General features: G+C 38.1%; 1 protein-coding gene across 1 annotated transcript in view; it reads right to left on the reverse strand.

The window, feature by feature from the left end:
- Positions 1 to 604: 604 nt before the first annotated feature.
- Positions 605 to 26,795, reverse strand: part of TMEM135 (transmembrane protein 135) — a 186,778-nt gene continuing 160,587 nt past the window's right edge. The window contains exons 7-15 of the mRNA XM_074816306.1: positions 21,474 to 21,515; positions 19,820 to 19,966; positions 17,595 to 17,664; positions 12,100 to 12,267; positions 7,729 to 7,792; positions 6,958 to 7,034; positions 5,242 to 5,340; positions 3,598 to 3,665; positions 605 to 1,961 (exon numbers count right to left, since the gene is read on the reverse strand). Coding sequence (XP_074672407.1) covers positions 1,829 to 1,961; positions 3,598 to 3,665; positions 5,242 to 5,340; positions 6,958 to 7,034; positions 7,729 to 7,792; positions 12,100 to 12,267; positions 17,595 to 17,664; positions 19,820 to 19,966; positions 21,474 to 21,515 — 868 coding nt within the window. The 3' untranslated portion in view covers positions 605 to 1,828. The remainder of the gene's footprint in view (positions 1,962 to 3,597; positions 3,666 to 5,241; positions 5,341 to 6,957; positions 7,035 to 7,728; positions 7,793 to 12,099; positions 12,268 to 17,594; positions 17,665 to 19,819; positions 19,967 to 21,473; positions 21,516 to 26,795) is intronic.

Consider the following 26,795-nt stretch of genomic DNA (forward strand, 5'->3'; position numbering starts at 1 on the left):
CTCTCAGTACACCCTCCCGAGATGCCTGCAGGGAGCCGAGCACTGTCCTCCTGCGCAGCCTCCCTAAGGACACCCAAACCTCCATCAAGGAACTGTGGCGTTTCAGGCTGACCCACCACTTTCCACTATCTCCTGAGCAACTCTTCCCCCTGTATTCCTCTTTGCAAAATTCGCTTCTTTTGCAAGTTCAACGTGATCAGATACCCATCATATGATCAAAAAAAAAAAAAATAGCCGTGCCACATCAGGTGGTAGGAAACGCTGCCATTTCAGTCACATGAGGCCCAACTGCTGGGCCACGTGGTGTGCAGAGCTGGGGGCATGCAGCTTTTCACTAACTTCATCACTGGTTATGTGGTTTTCTCTATTCAAAAAAGAAACATTAAATAACTTCAACCCATCTTGCATAATTACCCGTGGAAGCGCAGAGCTGAAGTTGTCAGCTGAACTGCTTTGGCATTACCTCTTCACTTATACTGCGTTAGGACTTTATGTAACAAATACGTACAGGTTAAACGCTCAGTCACATTCCTGGCATTCCTTCACTACTGAGTATTACTTCACTTATGACTCCAGATGGCTTATTGAAAACAAGGACAAAAAGTCACTTTTTCAAGCAGCAACTGTTTATTATTGGGAAAAACAGTAGGACTTTATTTTTTTTCTCTTACATATAATTGATTTGAATAAAAATAATTTAAAAATTTTTAACTTCTTTTTATATTACATGAAAATAACTCGAAACAACAACTGTGAATTTTGAAAGCAAGAAGACAGACAAAACTGTTGTTTAGCTGCTGAGATGTAGCACTTGGATATTTTTTTAACTCAAATAGAGAAACTGTTCTCTCGTAACAGTCTAACCTCAGAGGTCAGTTCTCTTTTAAAGGAGGCTGGAAACGCTGGCTGGCGTTGCAGCTTGACAAACAACCCAATGCCATCTAAAACGACAATGTCAAGCCCTTTAAAAATAAACATTTAATTTCAGTATATTTTGGGGGGATTTTTGTTTTGTTTTGTTCTTGGCTTTTTTATTTTTGTAACTGTCTGCTGTCTCCAGCACCATCTCAGAGGCTGGAACGTTTCATTCCTTCCTCTGACGGTTTTGTCATTTTCCACTTGGCAGATACTGACCACCACACCCCGCTGCTCCTCACAGCGCAGCAGTCACCACTGCTGCCTTCTTATTTTCCTTGTCTGTTATCTGTATCGTCAGTGGGATTTACAGCCCTGGAATGTGATTTCTGAATTAATACACATTTTCCTACGGAATGACTTCCTTTGCAACCATAACTATGTAAAAACACTTAACTTTGAATAACGAGTGGGTGGTGGCTCTTTTGAGATAAATCAGTGACACAGTTTAGAAAACCAAGGAGGCATTTTCACCCGACTGCAACAGTTTTAAGATCAGGTAAAATTTTGGACCTAAACTATGCCATTTGCCTTCCTTTGCAGATTAAGAATTACTTTTAGTTTTACCAAGAAATATTCTACTGGTATGAACTACGGAATTTTTGAAATTATTATGCATATTTATGTTTTACTTCTCTAAATATATTACTCATTTGTTTAATTCATTCAGGAATCTACCATACTGTCAACCAACTACAGTAATCCAGAAATATTTTCTGTGTATGGAAGGGGCTTAATCACTAAGCCACACTTTCCTGCAAAGCTTCAGTATTTTCGATTGGTAAAAAGCATTTCTCATTGAAATAATACTGAAGTGAAGCCCAAGCCCTCCTCCATATATAGGACTGTTAAGTTAATTAACTTTTCAGGACAAAACGCTGATCACATTCAATGACAAGATATACTACTGTTTTCACGACAGCTTCAGCGGTAGCTCTGGTGGTACAACCGTGTATCTTGGGTCAAGCTTAGGTGTGAAATCCTTGAAGTTCTTAGATGCTTCAGTACCAAATACATCTAAAACTTTCCTGTTCATGAGAGCAAACCTGAAAAACAAGAGACAGTGAACAGATTATTCATTTACTTTTGAAAAACTAAATTAAAAAAATTAAAAATTATTAATATATTTATAAAATTATTTAAATTATTTCACTTCATGAAAGACTATCCAAAACTTTAAAATACAGGCTTCAGCCTGCACTGTTTAGAGACTACAAGTTTTTAATCTTGAGCAATAAAGATTACAAAAATAAATTTGACAAATGTGATGAACAGTGTTTTCTGTAGATATACTTTATATAACACAACTTGTGGAAAAGGGGGAAGGAGAGAGTTCTCTTCTACTTTTAACTTCACAAAAAAAGTCAAAACAAATGTACTACTCTTCCTTCTCACCCCAAGCTCATAAACTCTGGCCATGCCTGCCCAACTGTGGATAACAATTTTATGTTACAATCCATTACGTTACAATCTATTTCCATCTCTTTAGTCTTCAAAATTGTTGAGTGAAAGACCTAGGAAATGCCAAAAGAATCTGCCTCTATGGAGAGAGTGTCAAAATTACTATTACTGAGCTTTACTTCAGATAAAATAACTGAGTAGAATAGAATTTCTTTTCCCTCCTCTCTTTCAACTAAAGTGACTTAAGGATTAGCACAAGAAGGAAAAACGCAGCCAAAACTGGACATCTGCACTGACATCATCCCCCATATCATGTTTGTACAGCCTCAGAGGTTGCAGACTGCCTCCAGGCATCCCAGGGAAAGCTTCTCACTATGTCTAGCAATGTATTCAGTTGCCTCATGTCCATCTAAGAGTGTACTTTGCCATGGGAGGTGTAGATTCAACATGCTCCAAGGACCAGCCTCTGATTTCACTTCTATTTTTACAGTCTGGAGAGCTCACTGTCACAACAAGCATTACCTTTTATAATCCCACTCATAAACTGATCTACATCAAGATTTGGATGCCTTGTTTCTGCCACATAATACATCAGTATAACAGTGTACACTTCATTAAATCGTATTGTTATAAAACAGTTACAGCAAAATCTATTTTAAAAGGTAAGCATTTTAGATATCTGCAGCAATAAAAGTATCCAGTAAGATAAAAATACCCAGTAAGATATTACAGTGCAAATTTATGTTTATAATCAGTGAAAATTTTTCATTAGTTTTCCAAGAAAAGAAATTAGTTTCCCAACTGAAATAGATGTCCTATAAAAAATTATTGAATCTTCAAAGTATTCTAGGAAATATTCTGACATTTCTACTAATGCTTTCAAACACAAACTAATACCATGCTGTCAGCCACTGTACATATTGATTTCTTCAACCTGTATAGTTGTTTACCAGATTCTTCATATTCCACAGAAATCTGAAAGCATTCCAACCTCCAAGTGAACTAAAGATAAAAAAACTTGCAAGTAAAACACTCATCTGCTAAATAGTCTTAACTAGACTTAAATCTTTGCTTCTGCCATTAGACTGAACGTAGCAATGTCACTTCAGTAGCAAAGAACTTCAAGTGACTGGAAACCATTTGAAAAGCAACATAAATACTCAGAACACTAGCCCATACATACTCCTCCTACAGCTCTGCTGTTGACAGTGGATGACACAGAAAATTGAATGCCATCAATGACGTGTTTAGACAAGCCATAACATATCCCTGATTACATACCTGCCCTTTGTTAGTCGTAAAAGAAATTTCCAGTACGAAGGTCTCAGGTTCTGAACTTCCATGACGGCCTGCAAGAGAGTCTTGTGTCAGAGCCAGCTGACAGCGTCACAGAGAAGTCTAATTAATTTGCCACATTACATTGCCAAAATCAGTGAAAGGATAGTTATGGAAATATATATAACATATTTTAATTTTTTAAAAATCATCTCATGATTCATGGACAGAAAGCAGCTGTGACCACCTGCCAATGTCCAGTGCTACCAGTAGACAAACCATTCACAGCTGAATTCAATGCAGCACATGACCACCACCAGCACAGACTGGTATTTCTAGAAAGTCTCTTTCAAAAGTGGTGGTAATTAAATTTGATCTCATTGAAGACAAAGCAACAATAATTCTTATATTCCTATATGCATGATTTTTCACTTGTGGATGCCAAATTTACCTGCTTTTTTATCCTCCACTCACTCTGCGTTTTGTGATCTACCATTTTTTGTAGTCATCTTCATGTTTCATGTTACATATCTTAAATTATGTTATATACCAAAATCCTTGTTTTCTCTCTGTTCCATTACTTTTCTAGGTCACTTATGAATATAGGGAATAACAAACATCTCAGCATAGATTCCTTTGCTAATTTCCCTCTTTTTCTCCCTCCCAAACCTAGTAATTTATTTCCAGTCTTGGGCCTCTTTTCCAACTAGTTATTAAGTAATGAAAAACCCATTCCTCTTTTCTCATATTAACTTTATTTCTGTTAGCCTCAATGACCCCTGCCGATACTATTTTGGAGATCTCAGTGCTGCAGACCTTCAGGAATATTCCAAGTACTAAAATATCCGTTCACTTTGATACTAGAATTAGAGATATTCCCAAATACATGGGAGCAATGAGGAGGAGGAGTGGAACTGTTCTGTTAAGCACGAGACAGCAGGAGACTGCTTTAGAGTAATTTTATATTTTCTTTATTGAGTGGTACAAAAATATATTTTATTATGAAAAAAATAAAAAAAGATTCAGGGACATTCCAGCAGATTTAGAAAGGGGGAGATGTAGTGGAATAATGTCGAGCAATTTGAGTACCATTGAAAAGGAGTTTTTATAGCTGATGCAGCTGATAAAGCGACTGGTGGTGAAAGCATGTAATTGACTTGGAAAGGGCAAAAGATGATAACCACAGCTTGTTTCAAATATAAAACTTCAGATTTCCTTGCTAATTTTTTGCAGACTCTTTCAAATAGGCAACTTGAATTCAAGTTAGCTGAAAGTGAAAAAATCCAGTTCGTTTAAAAAACATAAAATAGTACAATCTGTTGTTTGTCTCCTTGAGAAACAGTCCTTTCATATGCTTGTGAAAGTCCGTATATTTATATTCATCTTCTGGGTCAAGACATTTTGCAATCCTTTCCAAAGAATTCAATGCTTTGTAGAATATATTCAGTTATAAGTATGTAAGAAGTTTTAGAAATGATCTTCCCACAGCGACACTCAAAGCAGGATTCAGGAGCCTTAATTCACAGCATCTTGCCAGAATCACTACATCACACCATCTTTTCTATATCACTGTATCCCTGTGCTCCTCATTTCATTCAACGTTTGACTTAAACTAGAATTTCATGTTCTGATAGAAGACAACATACTTACTGCCTGAAAGCATATCGATGTAGAAATGGCATAGATGATGCTGTCTGCATGAGGAAAATAGGGAACTTTCCCTGCTTCAATGCCTTTGAAGTATATAGTCTATAAAATAAACCAGAAATGCTGAACGAAACAAAGTAAACAAAGTAGCTTTTTACTTTTTACCCTTTCAAAGTAACATGTTGAAATTATTAAACTATGCTTATATATTTTTTGTGTATGTCCACATTGATTGAGATAGCTTATAGAAGTTATCCAAGATCAATAGAGTAAGAGGCTATTAATGTATAGAACAGGACCTAGCAACAGCTTGGGTGTTAAAGGGTTTTATAGATCTTAAAAAAGGGAAAGTTTGCTATGTCAAATTCTTCATTTTAAAAAAGCAAAAGAACAATGCAATAACTATTCCAACAAAGTGAATATTCACTGTTCTTAAACAGCTTGAAATCACATACTTTTCTTTCTGAGAAAACATGTAAGTTTATTTTCCTGAGCACAGCTTGACCTTCCAAAGCAGCACACGCCTCTTTGGTCAGTTACCCTTGGCTTGTGTGAGATGATAAAAGTAGCAAAAATAAAAAAAAAAAAAAAAGAAAAGAAAGAAAGAACACACAGCACTTTTCTTCTCTGACTGCAGCCACAATGTCTCAAAGTCCAGAGAAAACCATCAGCAATACAAGATAATATTGTTTTTTTACAACTGGTGTTCTAAAAGTCAATATGGATAACTCAGATTTGTTTTTATAGAATGCATATGTGAACTACCTTTAGAGCCTGATCTAGGATTACAAGGAGCAAGAATAAACAGAGTGTATCTCCCTTTTTTATGTTTAATTTTAAGCTTAAAAAAAAGTTCCTTCTTTTTATATTCTTTGAAATTAATTCTGCTCTGGTAATGGAGGTGGATAAATATCACTAGGGAATGAGGCCCTCGAGGTCTCAGGAGAAAGCTTTGTGATTCGGGGATGATGCATAACAAGAGAACGCTCTCAACTTATTCCAGTGGTGTTGTTGGGGAAATAACCATGACTAAGTCCCGATTTTATGGAAAAATCACAGTAAGAAATCAAAAGCTGGTCAGCAAAGTATAATCAACATACCCAAACTCTACTAATTTTTTTTTTTCCTTGGCTCCTAATTTTCACAAGTTCATAGAAATAATTCAAGACTGAAAAATGGTAATTAGAACGAAATTCGTTGCAAAACTGGGAATTCAATCAGTTGAAGTACTGACAAACAACTCCAGCTACAGACTAAAGCCTAAGCTATTTTGAGTTATCTTAGACTGTTGAATGCCAAAATTAGGGAACAAAGGCAGGAAGTTAAGCTGTAGCTTTTGGCAATAAATCTGCAATTAAGGACTAGTTTTGATTTACGTTTCTGGCAGAACAGACTTTCTTGGAACTTTCAGATTTAAAAAATTTGCAAAAGCTACAAAGCAAAGGGCTATGAGGAAATTTAAAAAAACCATGAAGAATATACATGGAGACCAGTGGATAAAGGACTTTTAAAATGAGTTACAGAAAAGAAAATAAGAAAGAAAGGAGACCACAGAACGGCAATGCCTCTTGGCATACATGTACTGAAATACACCACCGCCACACAACTGGAATTGTATTATACTGGAATTGTCTGACAAAGCCTGTGGAGTTAATTTTCTTTTTCTGCCTTGAAAAAATAGATGAAATGAAGAACTCTGTTACGAGGGTAGTATCTTACCTCTACCAATTTGGACACCAGATACATAGAGATAGTAGTACTTTTGTAAAACATCATAGAAATTCCTGCTAGGCATCCTGTAACAATTAGAAAACAAAAGTATTGTTAAGATTGTGATTTATTGTTGCTGTTGCAGTGTGTCAGCTCAACAGACACTGCATAAGATTATGCTTTCTGTTGCTACAACAAAGTTCAGTGATGTTCCTCTGCTGCCCATTGAAATATGGTTTATGTCATTAAAAAAAGTTTTGAAACCCTGAAATAAATCTGTAGTTCAGTGCTTAGGAGCACAGCACTGAATTTTCTCTCTCATCCCACAAGAAGAGATACTCTCAGGTTCCAATACATGATAGATGCACAAACAGCAGGTAAGGGCCTGTACCACCCCACAAATTTCATAGCAAAAGGGTCCTTCTTTGGATCCAGTGTAGCCCATCCTTTCAAATGTGTATTGTCACGTATGGAAGAGTAGTATTTGAACCTCACATCTCTACAGCTGGAAAATAAAAGAGAAATTTGCATTTGTGCATACAATCATATATTGTCCTTGAAGCTGACCATAACAAACACACCATTTGATGGAATTCGCCTTATAATTTTAATTGCAGCTCTTTCTTTGAAGCTACTTTCAACACCACTGTCATTTGACTCAACCTTGGTGAACACTCCTATTTTCATCACAGAAGTCTGAACAGGTTACAGGAAGACAGACAAGAGAAATAATTGCAGAGTCCCAACAGAGGCAATATAAACTTCTTGTCATGGACTCACCAGCTACAAGTGCATGAAGCTCATCATCTAGGTTTCGTACCCAGCGCAGGAAGCAACTAGTACCCTGTAGGTGAACAAGAGCAGGATTAACCGTAGTTATTTCTCTTTCATTACACAGAGACTGGAGATATTCCTCTATAGACTAGTAAAGCACACGATATGAATTAAGAGTGTAGTGTGATAATACCCATAATCCACTGTACCTGAAACATTTCAGTGTTTTAATTAAGAGTTTACCGCTACCATTTCTTTCAAAATCAGAGAGCATATCAACCTAATTTGAATACCAGTTTAACTCCAAAGCTAATCTTGAATTCACATCATCTTCATTTGCTGTAGTTGTCTAGACTCTCCTATGATAAAGTCTGTTTTCAACTACACACCAAACACCTTGAGATTTTTCCATACATCCGATGAATTCTAGAACCAGGAAAACACATTAATCTAAAAAGTTAGAACTGCATGATTAAAAGACACAGTGAAACACATAATAACCTGTTTGTTGATACAGACAATACACAGCTGTTCAGGCCAGAATGGATGTAAGTAATTGTGGCTTAGGCCGCATTAAAATGTATTTCATTTGGATGACTGCAGATTACCAAATGATCCAGATTGTTCCACATCTGCCACATCTTCTGCATTGTTTTCTCAACTGTTTTGGAAATCCATACTTTGTCTCCAAATTTTACCCCTAGTAAATTTCTCTTTGCTTCTAAATGGTTCAAGATCTGCTTAGTAAGGCCAAATCCAGCACTGATGGCAACAAGAGAACATTATATAACTCAGTATGACAGCATGCTGACGTTTACTTTGAGATATGTGTGTCAGCTTCTTAATCCATCTAATATATGCTTTTTATGGAATCAAAGAATAAGATTTATGTTGGAAGGGACCTCTGGAGATCATCTGGTCCAGCCTGAAGCAGGTCTAACTAGAGCAGGTACCTTAGGAATTTGTCCAGTTGAGTACTGAGCATCTCCAAGGATGAAAACTACACAGCCTCACTAGCCTGTTCCAATATTTGGCCACCCTCACATGAAAATATATTCCCTTATAGTTCTTTGGATTCTCCTGTATTTCAGCTTGTGTCCATTGCCTTTCATACTATCACTGCACACCTCCAAGAGGTGTAGGTAGCAATAAAATCTCTGAACCTTTTTTCTCCAGCTTAAAACCCAGCTTTTCCTCACACACTGTATGATGCAGTCCTCAAATCATCTTGGTGGCCCTCAGGTGAACCCACTCTTGAAAGACATTAAAATTAAATAAGAAATTAAGTAATATCTGTGTCCAAAAATGGACACATTACCAGAGATGTGATATCACTAGCGATTTTACAGTGCACATTTTTATTAAATAGAATCACAGAATCACAGAATCATCTAGGTTGGAAAAGACCTTGAAGATCATCTAGTCCAACCATTAACCTAACATTGACCATTCTCAACTACACCACATCCCTAAGCACTATGTTGACCCGACTCTTAAACACCTCCAGGGATGGGGACTCTACCACCTCCCTGGGCAGCCCATTCCAATGCCCAACAACCCCTTCTGGAAAGAAATACTTCCTAATATCTAGTCTAAACCTTCCCTGGTGCAACTTGAGGCCATTACCTCTTGTCTTATCGCTTGTTACTTGGGAGAAGAGACTCATCCCCAGCTCTCTGCAACCTCCTTTCAGGGAGTTGTAGAGGGCAATGAGGTCTCCCCTCAGCCTCCTCTTCTCCAGACTAAACAACCCCAGTTCCCTCAGCCGCTCCTCGTACGACATGTGCTCCAGACCCTTCACCAGCTTCGTTGGCCCTTCTCTGGACACGCTCAAGTCATTCAATGGCCTTTTTGTAGTGAGGGGCCCAAAACTGAACACAGTAATTGAGGTGCGGCCTCACCAGTGCTGAGTACAGGGGCAAGATCATTTCCCTGTCCCTGCTGGCCACGTTATTTCTGATACAAGCCAGGATGCCATTGGCCTTCTTGGCCACCTGGGCACACTGCTGGCTCATGTTCAGCCGGCTGCCAATCAACACCCCCAGGTCCCTCTCTGTCTGGCAGCTCTCCAGCCACTCCTCCCCAAGCCTGTAGCGCTGCTGGGGGTTGTTGTGGCCCAAGTGCAGGACCCGGCATTTGGCCTTATTGAAACTCATGCAGTTGGCCTTAGCCCATCGCTCCAGCCTGTCCAGATCTCTCTGCAGAGCCTCCCTACCCTTGAGCCGATGAACACTCCCACCCAACTTGGTGTCATCTGCAAATTTACTGAGGATGCACTCGATCCCCTCGTCTAGATCATCAATAAAGATGTTAAACAGGAGTGGCCCCAAAACCAAGCCCTGGGGGAAATAAATAGCTTGTAAAGCCATTGATCCATTGCAATTATGACAGTCAACTTTCCTACTCAAACTTGTAAACTAATTTAAAAAAGGAAACCAGGCTACCATGGCCAACTTATTTTCTGCAAAACCATGTTTGCTGACATTAGCAGTCAGGGTAAGACAAGATGTTAATAATACAGCTACTACAATCCTACATGGCATTTTGGACTGCTTTTAGGGACAAGATTGACTTTTTTTAAAAGCCATCCTTTGGGTTCAAAATGCATCAAGCATTTCAATTTTTTTTGGCTGTGGTCCAATCTTTTAGAGTGGCTAGAATCTCTGCTGCCCTACATGCTTATTTCAAACTGTAAGAAAAATAATATGCAACCCAAATCTGTGTAAGTTACAGAATGCAAACAGTAACAGAAAGGATCATAGAATCACAGAATCGCTTGGGTTGGAAAAGACCTTGAAGATCATCGAGTCCAACCATTAACCTCACACTGCCAAGTCCACCACTAAACCATGTCCCTACACACCACATCTACACGTCTTTTATACCTCCAGGGATGGTGACTCAGCCACTGCCCTGGGCAGCCTGTTCCAATGCTTGACAACCCTTTCAGTAAAGAAATTTTTCCTAATATCCAGTCTAAACCTCCCCTGGCGCAACTTGAGGCCATTTCCTCTTGTCCTGTCGCTTGTTACTTGGGAGAAGAGACCGTCCCCCACCTCGCTACAGCCTCCTTTCAGGTAGTTGTAGACAGCAATAAGGTCTCCCCTCAGCCTCCTTTTCTCCAGACTAAACAACCCCAGTTCCCTCAGCCACTCCTCATAAGACTTGTGCTCTGGACCCTTCACCAGCTCTGTTGCCCTTCTCTGGACACACACTAGCACCTCAAAGTCTTTCTTGTAGTGAGGGGCCCAAAACTGAACGCAGTATTTGAGGTGCAGCCTCACCAGGGCCGAGTATGTACTTAATAAACTATAAATAAAGGTCAGAGTATATCACCCTTGTAAAATGAGTATCTATAGAATTAAATTACACTTTGCAATTGGAGCTTTTAAAAGACATCAAAATCATTTCAGTTTTTGCAATTGAAATCCTTTTTGCTCTAAAGGCTCTTTTCTTAGAGTTTGAGCAAAATTTCAGTTTTCAAATAAACTCTGAACAGCCCATTTGCACTTTGCCATCAAAAATTGCAAACTGTAACCTTACAAATTCCTGTCTCTCAATCTGACTGGAAGTCAAGTGAAATGCTGTTTTGCTTACAAATAACACCTGGGGTTTTTTAATTTTCAGTAAGTAGTACTTACCCCAAATAATTTAGAATTATTTTAACTTTGCAGAGCAAGTAAAGTGGCAGTTGAAAAATGACATGTGTGATTAGGAGTATAAAAGTGCAAAAGCCACTTCAGCACTGCACTATGCAATATATTCTGCCTTAGGGCGTGTGCTTTGTCACATTCCCTTTTGGCATAAATAAACATAATTCGATTAATTCCAACAATGCTGTATGAACACGTATCAGTTCACAATCTGTCATCTTATAATGGTGCAGAAGGGTAGATTTCCAAATGGTAAACGCAATGTCTCCTCAGCTGCACATGATATATGTTCTGCAATCTGCTGCTATTTAGCGTCAAGTAAGAATTCCAGATATTTGAGCCAAAAAATCTGCAAATGGCTTCTTTCTGGCAAAACTGCTGCTACTGCAGTCACTACTCGTGTCTGCACTAAAATGTTTTTGTGTAACAGCAAGTCCCTATGAAATCTGAATTCACTTTCTCTGAAGTACTCTGCATCTCCCTATTTTGATACCATGCTGCAAAATCTATCTGGTTTATTCATAAATGAAAGAAAAAATACACGGAATGGAAGACTAGTTTTCTATTTACAGTTTGATTATTGCAAAACTATAGAATGTGTCAGTGACGTGGTAGCAAACAGTATCAGTAATATTAAGCAACTAGACTTTTTAGCTCTTCATGTTATTCTGAAAAGTGAAATAAAACCCATGGAACTCGTCATTTCTGTATGTTATAAGCTTACTTTGTATATACTGACGAAAGATCCCAGAAAAGCTCCAAGCTGGAAATTTTCCTTGTTGTAGAAGAGGGAAAGTAGCCGGGATGGTTCTGTAAACAGATGCCGGAAGGTGGATGGAATCCGAAGGCAACACTGGATCAGGTAACCGATGCTAAACATCCTAATGAAGCCCTAGAGAAAAGAAAGAAAGATTTTGTGGTAAGAAACCACAAATTCATAAAAAGGAAAAGCAAAAACGTCTACAGAAGTACTTATTTTTTACATCAAGCAGTTTAAAACCCACTCTGCAGATACTATGTAAAATGCATCCCCATCTAGAAATTCAAGACCAGGGTTTTTTTCCTCATTCCCCTGTAAAATAGCAAAGGCAATAAAATCATAGACAATTGACTCTCCTTTAATTTCTATGAATATCTTAAAGGCCTCAAGGGACAAACTCTACTTCTCTTCTGCTCCAAAATTCTGTCCTTTGAAATAATCCTGATGACTTCATTTCCAGGTTACTGACCAGCTTTTAACCACAAATGGGTATATAGAGGAAAGTAATGCGGTGGAAAAAAAGAGCTACACTCAAATGTCTGGAGAAAGCACTAAATGAGGAAAAAGTCCACAAAAAACAAATTTCAGAAAGTGTGAGAATTAGAAATTGACCCTGATGGCCTGGCACATGCTCACATACTTTCCCTCAACCAAATTGGAGGTTGAGTGACGCCTGCAGCAAAGGGCGAAACTGGAAGGGAGACTATGTGCAGAGCTACTGAGAAAGGATAACATGGGTTCCAATGATTTTTTCTTACTACTCCACCTTGGATTCAGATCTGCTTTTTTATACCACATCACAACACCACACTTGACTTTTTCTTTCCAAATTCATCTCTCCAGTTTCTTATAACTTTCTCCAAAGCCTCCTATCATTATTCTTACCCTATGGCTGAACTTCTCTAATAATTCTGAATAAAATCTATCCATTTTTTGGTTGGAAGACACCTTATCTGAAAACTATCTGTGCAGTTAACATTGGCAAATAAGGCAGTCACCCACTGCTCATTTCTGTAGTTCATTTTTCAGAAGATACTCAGGGACACCGACACAATTTCAGTTACAGGGATAACTGGCAGAGGGTTTCATTGAGCAGCCTTTCAAACTCAGAAACGCAAAACATTTTTGTCTTCTACAGAACTTTATAATGCATCATAAAGCTCATAAAATTTTACTGTGGTTAAACATCCAGTAATAAACTCTTCCTGAAGCAATTACTCTCCCTGCTTCTCAAGATGTGGTTTATGAGAATCAAGTGGAAGAAAATATATTGTGTCATCTAATGATCCAGTAGCTATGAATGAAAAATTTCCACTTCTTCATCTGCTCTCTTAAAGGTATGTAAATTGTACATACTGAACAGCTAACAACCCAGTGTTTTCTGATTGTGTAGTGGAAATGCCTACTGAAAGGTATGCAAGGTAGGCAGAGATGTAAATGCACTGTGAATTCTGTGTAGTTATAATGTCAAAATTAAGATGAGCATATATTCACACCTAAAATGAAGAGGTGCCCTAGTATGAAGTACGTAGCCCTCGTCTTCCAAAACTGAAGATGATTATGATACCACGTACCATTACATAAAAAGAAAGTCCTAAAATGAGCAGTTATGAACAAAGTCCAAAACAAGAGAACAAACAACAGTTTGACATTTTCATCCAGCTGTAGGAAAGGTTACTCTGATGGGGTGAGGAACACCATATTCAGAAACACATTCCAGCTGGAAACACTCAAATATATCTGTGATATATATTTTTTTTTATGATAGCCTACTTAGAAATGCTGAACTGAAGGATTGAGGCTTAGCTATGATGTGCACCAAGTAGTGCACAAAATCTTTTTATTTAGCTCATTAAATCAACCAGGTGAATCCATATCACACTTATAGGTGCTTTTCAGAGTCAAAGAAAGCATTACATCTTATAACCAATGCACAATATTGTAACTTTTCTCTTCCATAAAAAGACCTCAAATGATAATGGAGGTAGAAAACAGTAGAGTATATGCAGGACACCAAAGCGTAAGTGAGCAAAGAAAACTACCAAGAGCCATTTCTCCACAGATACTGAATTGGGACTCAGATCAGCCAGAATTAGCAGCACGGTGAAACTACATATCTGCAAAACTCACTGAATAAACTTTTTTTTTTTTTGCCTTTTGAGAAACAGATTTCTTAAAAGGTTAATAATACAGTCGAGATATTTGCTATAACCCAAATTCATAAAAGCATGTGTGTGCGCATAAACAGTTCAGTAACATATCAGAACTGAGTCAACCTGTTGCAATACATTACGAATTAGTTAAAATATTTAAAATAAATTAGTTAAGATATTTAAAATTTGTTCCTAGCATATAGTAGCCCATGTTCCTTCAAGAGACAGAATGCAGAGACTCCAATCATCAGAAAATAAGCTCATATTCTTTATGGTCATCCTAGTCATTAGGTAAGTTGTGAGGGTTATCTGGTGCCATCTGCAGCATCAGCAGAAATAATGGACAACTGGACTACTACTGTAGCTAATGTCTCCTCATTTTAATCAAGTGAAATCCAAAAGAGGAAAAATACTGCTTGACTCCTTCTGCTAATGCTTTCCAGACATTTACAAACCCAAAGCATTTTAAGTATTTAAAATTTGAAGGGAAGTTTATGAAATCAGGTGCTATGTTATTACTAAATGTTACATAAAAGCTATCATGGATTACATCAACTAGCTAACGTGCATTTAAATGTAAAGCAGGAGAAAAAGAACATGCAATGACAATTAAAGCACAGATATGATGAGAAGATGAGATGTTCAAGGGTAAGGGAAAATACAGCACGGAGAAGAAATTTTGGCAATAAGCAGCTCATCAGATCATGATCAGATTTGAAAGCTCCCTTACACATACGGAATTATAAAAACATGCTCAAATCATGTCAGCTGACAGCTATTACTGATCCACTACAGGAACAGTCATAGAGAGAAATAAAAATGCTTTAAGAATTTTGGATATTTAAAAATCCAAATACATCAAAATAAAATTTTTCACTTGTGTTTTAATTTTAAAAAAAGTCACAGAAAAGGCAGGAAATTCAAAGATCTGGCTACCACTTCAGTGATATTTCCCTGATTATATTATTGTAGTCAAGAATAATTTATACTAAAATACTATACAAAACTGATACAAGAATGAAGTATAGTTCAAATGCACAATTGGTTTCTGTAAAGAGAGAACAGCCTCATAAAAATGTCTTTTTTTAATTTATTTTTAGTCAGGGCAAGACTTAGTTCAGCTCCATTATCATTGGGTGTTCTTCTCCCCTTATCTCCTTTCAAAGGTATATGAAATGCGAACAATACGATCCTGAATAAACAACTGAAGAGGACAGACTCCTGACTATTCGCTTTTTTTTTTAACCTGTTCTTTTCATCATGAACATGTCTCCCCACTCACTCAAGAAAGAGCAGAGAGAGCAGTGTGGGGCTAATCTACTGTAATTTGAGGAACTCGCAACCTGAAATCAGATTTGGGTCTCTCAACTGGAGTAATTCAACAAGACTAACTCTTGTTTCTTGGTCACCCTTCAGCTGTAAAGGCATTTCGGGCTCGTTATATTCCATAACACTCAGATCACCTCTCTCTACCCATGAAGTCTCACACAGACAACCATTCTTCCAGCAGATTATGACAGTTTTCTATGGAGAAGAGGCATCAGTTCCATTACAAGTACTCTACCAGAAATCCTTACTTGTTGTTCTAACTGTGCTCGTAAAATAATACAGTGTTATGAGGGTACTTATGGATTTGACTGCTGAGCATGCAGCACAGAATGAGTAAGGATTTTGTGTGAGATTAATAAAAAGCTTAGAAACCAAGTCTGGACTAACAGTAGTTAAGAGCTAATTACTGTAAAATATGCCTAAGTAATGAAAGACAGCACTTTATGTAAAGTGCAGCAGACTGAAGTTATACCAAAGCACCCATGAAAAAAGAAGCACACTAGGAGATACTGCCATCAGCAGAGATCTGGAACTGCAGCATATCAACCCATAAAATCACTTCTGCTTAATTTTAATCTTTGTTTTGAATATAATATTAACTGCAGTCTTGTAGTACATTGATTCTGAAGGCCAGGCACTGATATCTAGGGGGAAAACAGAGTACGCTGCAAATGAAGGCACAGGGAATGTTTGCTCCCCAGAGGATGCTGACCAAACATAGATGACTCAAGAAATGGGAGACAAAGTGGGCCAGGAGGCACTGAACAGTAAACTTACTGGGCAAGGCAATGAACAAGCATAAAAGAAATGGAGAGTCCGTGTCCCCAAAGATGTTATGCCTTGAAGAAAAGAGCCCATGAATGAAACATTAAGTGGACTGAGATAGTGGTGAGAGGCTGTAAAATTCTAATTTTAATCTGGGTTCTGTTAAATGTATGTCATACCTACAACGGAAAAATGACATAACTATCCTGAACTATTCGTGAATGCTCTACTGCATATTCTCATTGTAATTCAGCAGAACAATTAAGCACCATCTCAAATCCTTACGTCCATGTTACACAGTGGTACGCTAATATACTGCAATGCAAAAAGAGTGTTAATACAGCACAAAATAATGTTGTTTATAAACATACATGAATAAATGTTGTACTAGATCTGATGCTAGATTTAAGCATAGCTCTTCTGAGATAACATTAACTGTATATGAAATTTTAATTTTAAAAAGTTATTTTTGAAAGCAATATATATCAAAAGCATCTGGAGATACTCAAATCCATTTTTGCTGCTCCATATATAAAAACGGGTAAATTATTAAGTGACTAAGAACTTCTGGAGTCTTACCAACTCCTAAAACAGGCATAGCAGGTGGTACCACCTGTGCCAACCCAACACCAGCCAAAAAAAATCCCTACACAGTACTCCTCTGAAAAAAAATGCGCTGATCACATTAATAATGGAGGATGAATTATGCCACCGGACATAAACAGCTCTTCCTGGGCGCAGCAACTGTGACCAATCTCTCATTACCCTGAGCCCTTAAAATAAATGAGTGGAGGAGTGAGCCCAGCGCCCAGCAGCAGCGTGCCAGACCCGCGCAGCTGCACATGCGCCAGGGCTGCGTCGCCTGCCGAAGCAGCACATTCCAGGTGCTTTATTTAGGGTGGAGTCACAAGTGGGCTCTGCAGCAAAGTGCACCACATAGCTAAACAAGTTCCTTGCTTGCTAGTCCACTTTTTTCCCCACACATTTGACGTTATTCATTCACTACAGCTAATCTGAAAGACAGAGAACTTTAACCCCCACCACCACCCTGTCCTAAATTGAGAAAATCTGTTTTCAGGCTTGTCACATTTTCAATCGAAGAGGAATGAGTGACAGGCTCCTTTCTCATTTCCCAAGTATATGCTTTTTCTGACTAAAAACTTTTACCCTGTCTTTGCCAGAGTTTGTCAATCTAACTTTTTCTGCACTTACTTTAATACAATATGAGATGCAATTATCTCCATAGTGTTTACAGCATCTATGCCTTGGGCCATGTTTGCACCTGCAAAAAGCACAATGAAACACATATTAACTTGTAGCTGTTTTCAGCATCATCAACAGGAGACTTCATAAATTTTTTCTTGCCTAAAAATACATAAAGTGCTATTTCCCCACCACTCATTTTCCCCATTACCCATTGAAGGGCACTGTGAACTTTTATGATGCCATAAAAGGACAATAAAAACTAACAATACTTCAGCTGTACAGCAAGAAGTGTGTGCACGCTTACTTGGATCCAACCTCTTGCCATGCTACACATTAAATACAAAATTAAAGAACAAATTTTCTGTGTGGTCACTATGGAGAAGGATGTGACCCTTCCTGGTTTGTCTCTGCTCCGTGGTTCTGGAAGGATATTTGACCAAGCATCTCTTGGTTATCTGTGTCCTTACAACTTTCATACCATGTAAGGTTCATTGGAGGGCAATGCAGAACATACATATGCACAGAGATACCCTGTGAGACTTCTCTCAATTACAAGCCTTCACTTCTGGGCTATTTCTTCTGTTGTGTAGATTTTTATGTAGCTCTTACTTTGGACAGAGAATTTGACCTTGAGCATTTAAAAGAGACTGACTTGGGATGGTGGGACGCACGGATTGTACAGTTGTTAGTCCTGCATTATGTAGAATCAAGAGAAGTAATGTCATGCTAGGTCTGAACATTGTATTTTGCTATAGCCAAGTATTTAAGTTTTAATGCAAAATAAATTACACAATTTATATACTGTGTCAAATATCTTGTAAGTTTTGAATCGTGTAGTATAAAGCCTAATGGCCATAAATCATCTGTGAGGTCAGTTTATGTAGCAAAAATTGTAATGAGAATATGATCAGGTTGCAGGCATTTAGACTCAATTATACTGAAAAGAACCATATGGAAGAGAAACCTGTGAGAGGATTGGGACTGAAAGTTTTCTGAATGTCTGAGTCAGGAGTTTCAAAACCTTAAAGAAAAAATATGCTCTTCTCCACCCATAGTCCCTTGATCCTTGTATTTAATGAACAATGGAAGAGCTATGAACTGTCTCCAGCAAACTGAATATGAGGTGTATAAGACAAAATAGGTATAAGCAACTCAGCTAAATCAATCTGCATATGCCTGGAGCTGTCTTCTCCCTGTTGGTCTTTTGTTGTCTAATACAGTCATGCCTGAAAAGCCACTGATGACTTCCCTCGTATTTTTCAATTAAACCCCACAGCAAATCATGGGAAGTCGCCATGTGATGTAGGTGACTTCATGTTTGTTCATTATCTGAGCAAGGAAGATCAGCCACTACTTTGAGAACACAATGCACTTAGAAGCCTTGTCTCTCTCCTGCGTGTCAGCAGGTAAAGATCCGGCCATAAAACTGCTCCTGAAGAGGTCAATGGAAGTGAAGATTCACAGGTGCAGTATGAACAGACCCCTAGTCCATTTTTTATTCCATCTTCCCTGTAAATGAATGACTCCTTGTGGTACTCAGTGTGCCTGAAGCAGAAAAATCAAGCACAGCAGAAGTACATCGCCTGAACATATTAGACTGAAGAGCTATTTGACATAATTTCTTTAAGCTCATACTAAAGGACAATAATTTGGATCCAGTAGACCTGGGGGGAACCTATCTTACCTAACTTCAGATGTCCAGATACAACCTTGTGCAGAACAGTTTTAGACTCACTCTTTGCTTTGCAATTTCCTATTTCCTGACAGTAGAGTCAGGCCACCAATCCTCCTCTTAGGCAGTTCTCCTTTATGCAATACAGGGATGTAGGTCCCCCAAATGATGATGTTACAGTCACTTACATTGACCTAAGTCAGGTCTGCTGCTGTGCAATTCTCTTCCTTAATTTCACTACTAGCACCAGCAGAACCACGCAGTTTTGCTGACAACTGCAGAAAAAGCCACCACCACTCTGCCACTCAGAATTGATTGAATTTACTCTCCCCTGTTAGACAACTGCATGTTGCAAGTCATTACAGGTCTTAAATTTTGCTTTCATTAGAGTTCATAATTTGTCACTGCTAACTATCCAGTAAAAATCAAATGCAAAACACTTAAATGCAGAGCAAAAGTATTACAAAATGTTGTCAAATACAATGTAACAAAACATTAAAATGAGCTACATAAGAATGATACATTTTGGGTTGTTTTTCTTCTGTTTTCTTTGACTCACACTTTGTCCATAAGCTTTTTTGTTAGAGCCAGGATGTTCATTGGCTGTGATATTTTTTCACAATGCTTTATCTTTCTATCTGTTTTTGAAAAAGCTGCTTCAGGTGAAAATGAATGAGTGGGGATTTCTTCTTTGCCTACAATGAACCTGAAAGAAAAAAACAAAACAGAACAAAACAACGATTATATAAATAACTCAAGGAAATACATAAAAGTCCAATATAAGTCTCTAAGTCTTTAAGACAAGCTTGAAGTTACCCACAAGTCTGCAAAAGAAAATGCATCCTATACAGCTGCCAAACCTTGTATCTCTTTGAAAAGATCACTCCACCAACATACTTAAGCTTCAGATAGTGGTCGCAATTGCTGCCAGGAATTTTTTAAAACTAAAAACATTACTAGAGAAGTCCATCTCTCATACAGAAGAAGAACACTAAATAAAAAAATAAAAAGGCACATGAAATATCTCAAATTATCTCCAGCAAAATGGGGTTACATAAAGGTTGATAATTACTATAATATTTTTATAAAGTATCTGTTTTGTAAAATCTTCAAAATGTTTTCACTCCCACCATGAGTATCAACTTTGTTTTGCTTGGCTTCACCCTCAGCCTTCCTTCTTCACCCAGAAGTTGATATTGTCAATATATCGGTTCATCTTAGGTGTAGAATTACTGCGTATCAAGGGCAATGGAGGACAAAATGGCAAGATGTTTCCTAACACTCTGCACTATAATCCAAGTTACACTGTACTGTGGTAGTCTTGCTGAGGGTGATGAAGGTATAAAAACTGTCATTTGGTATGTGACTGTGAACTGGTGATTTCAGAAAGCACTGTTTCTGCACACTGCCATAGGAGTGTTTCATGTCTGTATTTCTGGACTACAGTCTGAATTATTTAACTGTTGGCACCTTATATCAAATTCCATGGCTGTTTCGTAACTGTAAACTCTATAAAATATTTCCCACTACCAACAACAGCAAGTCTGTCTTGCTTGACTTCAGCTCTTTCCTTCACCTATCCACACACTGGGTTGAGGGTAGACAGGTAGCAGAGTATGTGAGGGAAAGGTAAGAATAACGTGTCTTTGTACTTCAGACACAAGACATGAAGACAGGAGAACTTTCCATAACTTCAACAAAGGAGTGAGTAACACCAGAGGGTCCCATCGCAAAGTAAATTCTAGGAGAGCCTGGATCACAATGGCAGACACAAGGTTTAGTGGCATGTTGAGGATATTTCAATCAGATATGCTACAAATCCATGCTTTATTTGGGTGCTGGTTACACAACTACTGTTATATTTATTAAACATTTTGTGAATGCAGCAAAGAAACTCCAGCAGCCATCTGCTTTCAGGAGAATATTGGGAATCGTGAATCCCAGTTTTAGAAAGAGAAAAGATTAACACTCCTTCAAAAACATGCAACCATATGTCTGCGTTTCCTTTAATAACAGTCCCAAATATGAAAAAATTCCTATCTTGTCAGCATATTATATCTTCTTCAAAATATGCTGTACACCCCAAAAGTTCAAAAAGTTTTACAGCAGAATGATTTTCTTAGAAATACTCTTTTCATAAAATGCGGCTGCCACTGTGAACGATTCCTCAAAATCTTCACTTTAAGCTACATACTCACAGACACTTTACTTACTTTAGTGCAGAGTATGTAAATCCTTTCAAGCCATCTTTGCACCTAAAACATAAAAACAACAGTTTTTCTATAATGGGCTGCTTGCAATATAAAGTGTTATAGATTAAATATTGCGTGGAAGGGCTGTAGATGAATACCAGCTTCTCATTAACAGAAAACAACACATCTGTAACAACTCTGTGGCTATCCCCAACTTCACAGTTGTCACCACGCCTTGGGACATCTCAGAAACAAAGGGTACAGCATACAAATGCCAGTGCCTCTCTCTTTTATCCAAACCAAGAGTGAAGAAATTTTTAAAGGATGGTGACAGAACCACTGGGGTGACAATGGAAGGTTTCATATGACAAAGAATTGTTGCTTTATGGAAAAGAAGTCATGATGAGTTTTATGAAACATAAATGTTACTGCAAGGAGAGAAAGGATGGTTGGACCCCGATAAAATACCCACTCGCTTGTAAAGAGCTGCAGGGAGTGGTTATTTTGACTTTGAGATAAAATGTTCTACTTTGCACAGTGCTGATCTCTGCAATTCGTCACTTCAAGACTCTCAATCTGAAAGTCCCATTTTTTTAATGATATAGTGGTTGTTCTGATTCTGAGCTTGATTACATACATCCTTCCTTACAGACTATAGGGTTCCTTGTGTGAATAATGACCCCGGTAAAGAGTCCATAATCGGCTATGAAAGGTTTAGGTTATTGACTTTTTTCTGCCCAGGATACCATGAAAGGAGCTGAAGCTTGCAGCTGCTACAGATTCTTTCCGGCAGACTTTTCAATGTCATGTTGGTAGCAAAGCAAAGAGCAGATATTTGGGATTTTTACCCCTTTTTATAGAATTGCATGGGGAATACACCATGGTACATTCCTGACACAATACATAAAGCACAAACTAGTAACTTATCAACACCATCATTTCAAGAACACATCTACTCTTGAGAGAAGACAGGATGGCAGTTGCAAAAGCGTCATAAGTGGGAACGGATGAACATAACCCTCTGCCTCCTGCCAAGTTGTCCCTGGAAAGCCTGTGCCCACACCCTTCTGAGAGCATGTGAAACCATCTCGCAGAAGGTATCATGCGTGGTCAACACATCCTACCAATGGCTGGATACACATGAGCAGCAGGAAGAACATAACGAGATGACAGATGTTCACACATCAAGAAAGTCTGGTTTTGTCCTGGCAGCCAAGCATCTGGTGTGGTGCTGGTAAGACACCACAGCATTAAACACTCCTGGAAAACTCTTCCCAATGCTATGGCCTTCAACACATACTTTTTCAAGTACCTGGTTTTGTCACCATGTGCACAGTGCTAAATAAGTATCAGGCACAGTTACAGAAAGCACCAGAAAATTCATTCTAGAGTTTCTCTTTTAAAATGACTGCACCTAAAATATTGGTCACATATATATGATCTATAGGGGTTCAAGGTAAACATATACAAATAAAATTGCTCACTGTATCTTTAATTAATACAGAATATTGTAACTGAAGATATGTAAACATTTTATTTTTTATGATTTTTTACCTATGGAATTCAGAAGCTGAAAATTATAATAGAACTTTTCTAGATTGAAACAACTGATGAGTGATGGACTGAAACAAATGAAATCAGTTTTGCCCAGAGATCACAGTGAATCCCTGGCAGAACTACAAACAGAGAGCAAATGCACAGGGTTTACATATACTTGCTCTATCCACAGAACTGTGGTCCGCTATCACAAGTTTGATTTTAAACCTACAACTGACTGCAAGTTAAATGCCCTTTGAGTTAAGGGTGTTCAACACATTATGTCTGCAAGCTGCCAGCTCAAGAATAAGGTCTTAGTTTCTACTTTTCTTTTCCCGTAAATTAAAACCATACACTAATTGAAATGTAAACATGCATATAAGAGTTTCTAGAATAATACTGGAACAGAAAATTACAGTATGAGCATAATGATGTTTTTGCCTTAATCACTCCAATGCAACTGCACTTTGGGTTGCAAGTGTTCAATTATTCCTTTATTGCACCACCAGATGTCCCTACCCAACTAGTGCTCAAACTGACCCGACCTGACTGATACTATCCTACAATTCATTTCCTTTAAACTCTCCTCAAAGAAATTGTCAGTCAAACCCTGTCCTCACTAATATTGAAAATCATTAGACATTTGAATCACTGAAACAACACTCCAACTCCCTCCTCATCACTCCAAGAAACATGAAAAATATTTCTAATGCCTATTCTAATTATATGATTAAAGTCAATTCTATGCAGTAAGTATTTGGTGTATAGGAATTTTATCAGTTATTCTATTAGTAGAGCTACAGCTATGAATCCCCCTGCAAAATGCACCAAAGTTAAATATGTAGTACAACATGGAAGTACTGCTAAAGATACAATTCCATTTTTTTCCCATTAACTTCCTAATTTTTTAAATTATAACACAGTATAAAAGCGCAATTTAAGTTCTTAAATAGAACTAAGTCATGCTGCTTGCTGTCTAAATGTCTTGTGTAAAGTTATTATGCAAAACTAATGGGTATGTGGAAATATTGCTTATTAAGGGTTTCAAAAACAGAAGTCCTAGAGAAACAATACTTTCGGTCAACAGCTACTTCCACTGTAACTTTCCCTTCTCTGACATGGCAATTTTGCTCTTACAAATGAAGCAGCAACCAACAACAAACCTGGAAATCTAATTTTTCTCTTTACATCATGAATTCAGTATATTAAAGTTTTCAGAATACTGGTCTAGATACTGGAATTGCCTTATTTATTCACTCGCCAGGTACACAACACTGGCAGCTACAAAAAAACCCTCCATACTGACTCCAAACACACTTCTTTTTTGAAACCCCATGCAGGGACAGTGTGGAGATGTCACAAATTCAGCGACTGACCTCAACGGTGACTGCTGAGGTACAATGCTAGCTGCACATGGCACATTTCATGAACACCTGGCTGCTAATAACTGAACTAAGACTAATGATTTGCTTCATACAGCCACTAATTGGTAATAATAATGCCACCACTAATTGGTAGTAATAACTTTTACTCAATGCTTCATTACTCAAGGGGTGAAAAAGTCTGCACTCTGCTGCTGACCCCTGCAAGCCATTCAAGCTGCAAATGAGCACAGTAAAATGCATTACGTGCGCCCAGCACTGCAGATACCCCTGAGACAGGAAAAATCTCAATAGTGTATTATAAGCTTGTTCTTAGGGAATTATTCAACCTGCAAGGTCTGAGATAATGGGTGAGTTGTATGCCGTTAGAGGTACGGAGCATAGCTCACCTCTGCTACCATTCCCACCACCCTGAATGTCCCAGGGACCAAATCCCAAACTGCAGGAGGGCAGCACTGCTTTTTTTGTCCAGTGAGCAATAATTTAAAGGGTACATAATCTGGTTACGTTTTCCCATCAGAGGGGAAGTTGTCCCTAGTACAAAGCCAGCGACACCAGCGACTCTGCCAGCTGTCCCCACTGGGTACTGCATACCTGATCACACAGCAGAAATGCTCTGCTCCGTTCCAGCTTGGTTTTGGCCAGAGTCATGGCTGGAGCTGGAGGAGCAGAAGAATCAAGGAGCCATAGCAATAAATTTGGGTTCTCCAAATTCCCCTGCTGAGACAATTTTGGCACATGAGCAAATAGGGTCGATTCTAATCGTGTATATTTATAACATAGATTTAACTTACGGCCACACACATTTATTTTTTCATAAAGAAAACAGCAAAAGTGGAATACAGCCAATGCTTGATACTAACTATACTTCCAACAAGACACGAACTAACTCTAATTATTTATGTTTGTGTATGTAAAGAGGTGCTGTACATGAGTTTACACTACTCTCCCTCCATCCTGTGGGAAGGAGAAGTTCCCACACTGAACTATAATGCTGGATGCCAGCAATTATGTTTTGGGTTTTTTTATTAGTATGTCTTGTCATAACTCTTCTAAAGGTTTTCTCCGTGACCAATTGATACACCCTGCACAAGAAGCCTTCTGAGGAAACAAGTCACTTTTCACACACAGAACTGGCAAGGAGAAAGCAGCTCATAGCAACAACATATGCCATGTTTAACATTCCCATACTGCTTATGTTATCCTTCAGGGTAAGAGTAAATTAGAAACTCCTATACGCAGAGCTTTCATTATGGACACATGGGAAGGAAACACTGCAAGCACAGGACATGTGTTGGTATATTACTGCAGCACATCTGCGTAAAGTACAGTAAAGACTGGCCAGTGAGATCACGTTTCCAAGTTAAGGTGATGAAACGTGACTGAACACAACAGCTACATCCGTTGCTATTAAATCCCTTGTTGTTAGGAATTAAAGCCTATTTACGCTCCTTCGTGAGCTGTGCTGAACTCTAAAGGACAATCCATTTTGTGTTTTAAGCTACTTAGAGAGGTTACTATACCTCCGCCTGCTGTTTTTCTATCCTTCTTTCCTCATCTTTTCCCCAGTGTTAACCGTGAACAGCAACACGTGTTATTTCCCTGACATGTCTTCTGTATCCATTTCTCTTCTTCCTTTTCCATCTCCTCTTTTGCTCTTTCTTCCTGCAAGTCACACTCCCTACTTTGCATTTTCCCCCATGTGTCCTCTAAAAGTTATTCTCAAAAGCTCATTTCTTTTTCTTAGAAAAAATTATCCATCAGTACCTTCTCCTTACCTCCTCATGGTCTGACACTTTCCACCATGCTAATCAAGTGGGTTGTGACTATAAGATAGAAAGTGCAGAATAAGCACCACTGAAAAACAGGATTATAAAGAAATTCAAGACTCAGGGACACATGCTTAATCATTCTGAATCAAAGAAATGGAAGGATTAGTTCAAGCTCAGTTCTAAATTGTTTTGAGACTGATTTGTTTATGTGGTGACTATAACATAAAATCACGTTTTGGAAATATTGGTTTTCTCAAAAGCTCTGGGATCCAAGAACAATTCCAAACCAGTAAGACCTTCCTCACTGATGCAACTGTAGAAAAAAAATACTTTAAAATGAAGTATTTTGTATCTCTGGATATAAAATAAGAGCTAATCCATTCAAATCTGATAAAACAAAGGAAACCGAAACCAAAGGTTGTTCAGAAATGTGTACCACTAGCATTTTTCCCAGTGGAAGAACACACATTTTCATTTTTAAGTGGAAAATATGATTTCTAAAAATTACGAACAAACATGTCACAAAACCTTTTTTGACTTGTCATTACTTAGTTATGGTGGATTTTCCAACTATCTGAACAGTATCTAGATCCTTCTCAGTGACCGAAGAACATAATTATTGTGCTAATCTTAATGCCCAAATCCATCGAGCT

This window comes from Strix aluco, chromosome 2 (genome assembly GCF_031877795.1).
Source record: "Strix aluco isolate bStrAlu1 chromosome 2, bStrAlu1.hap1, whole genome shotgun sequence".
In the NCBI taxonomy this organism is placed as follows: domain Eukaryota; kingdom Metazoa; phylum Chordata; class Aves; order Strigiformes; family Strigidae; genus Strix; species Strix aluco.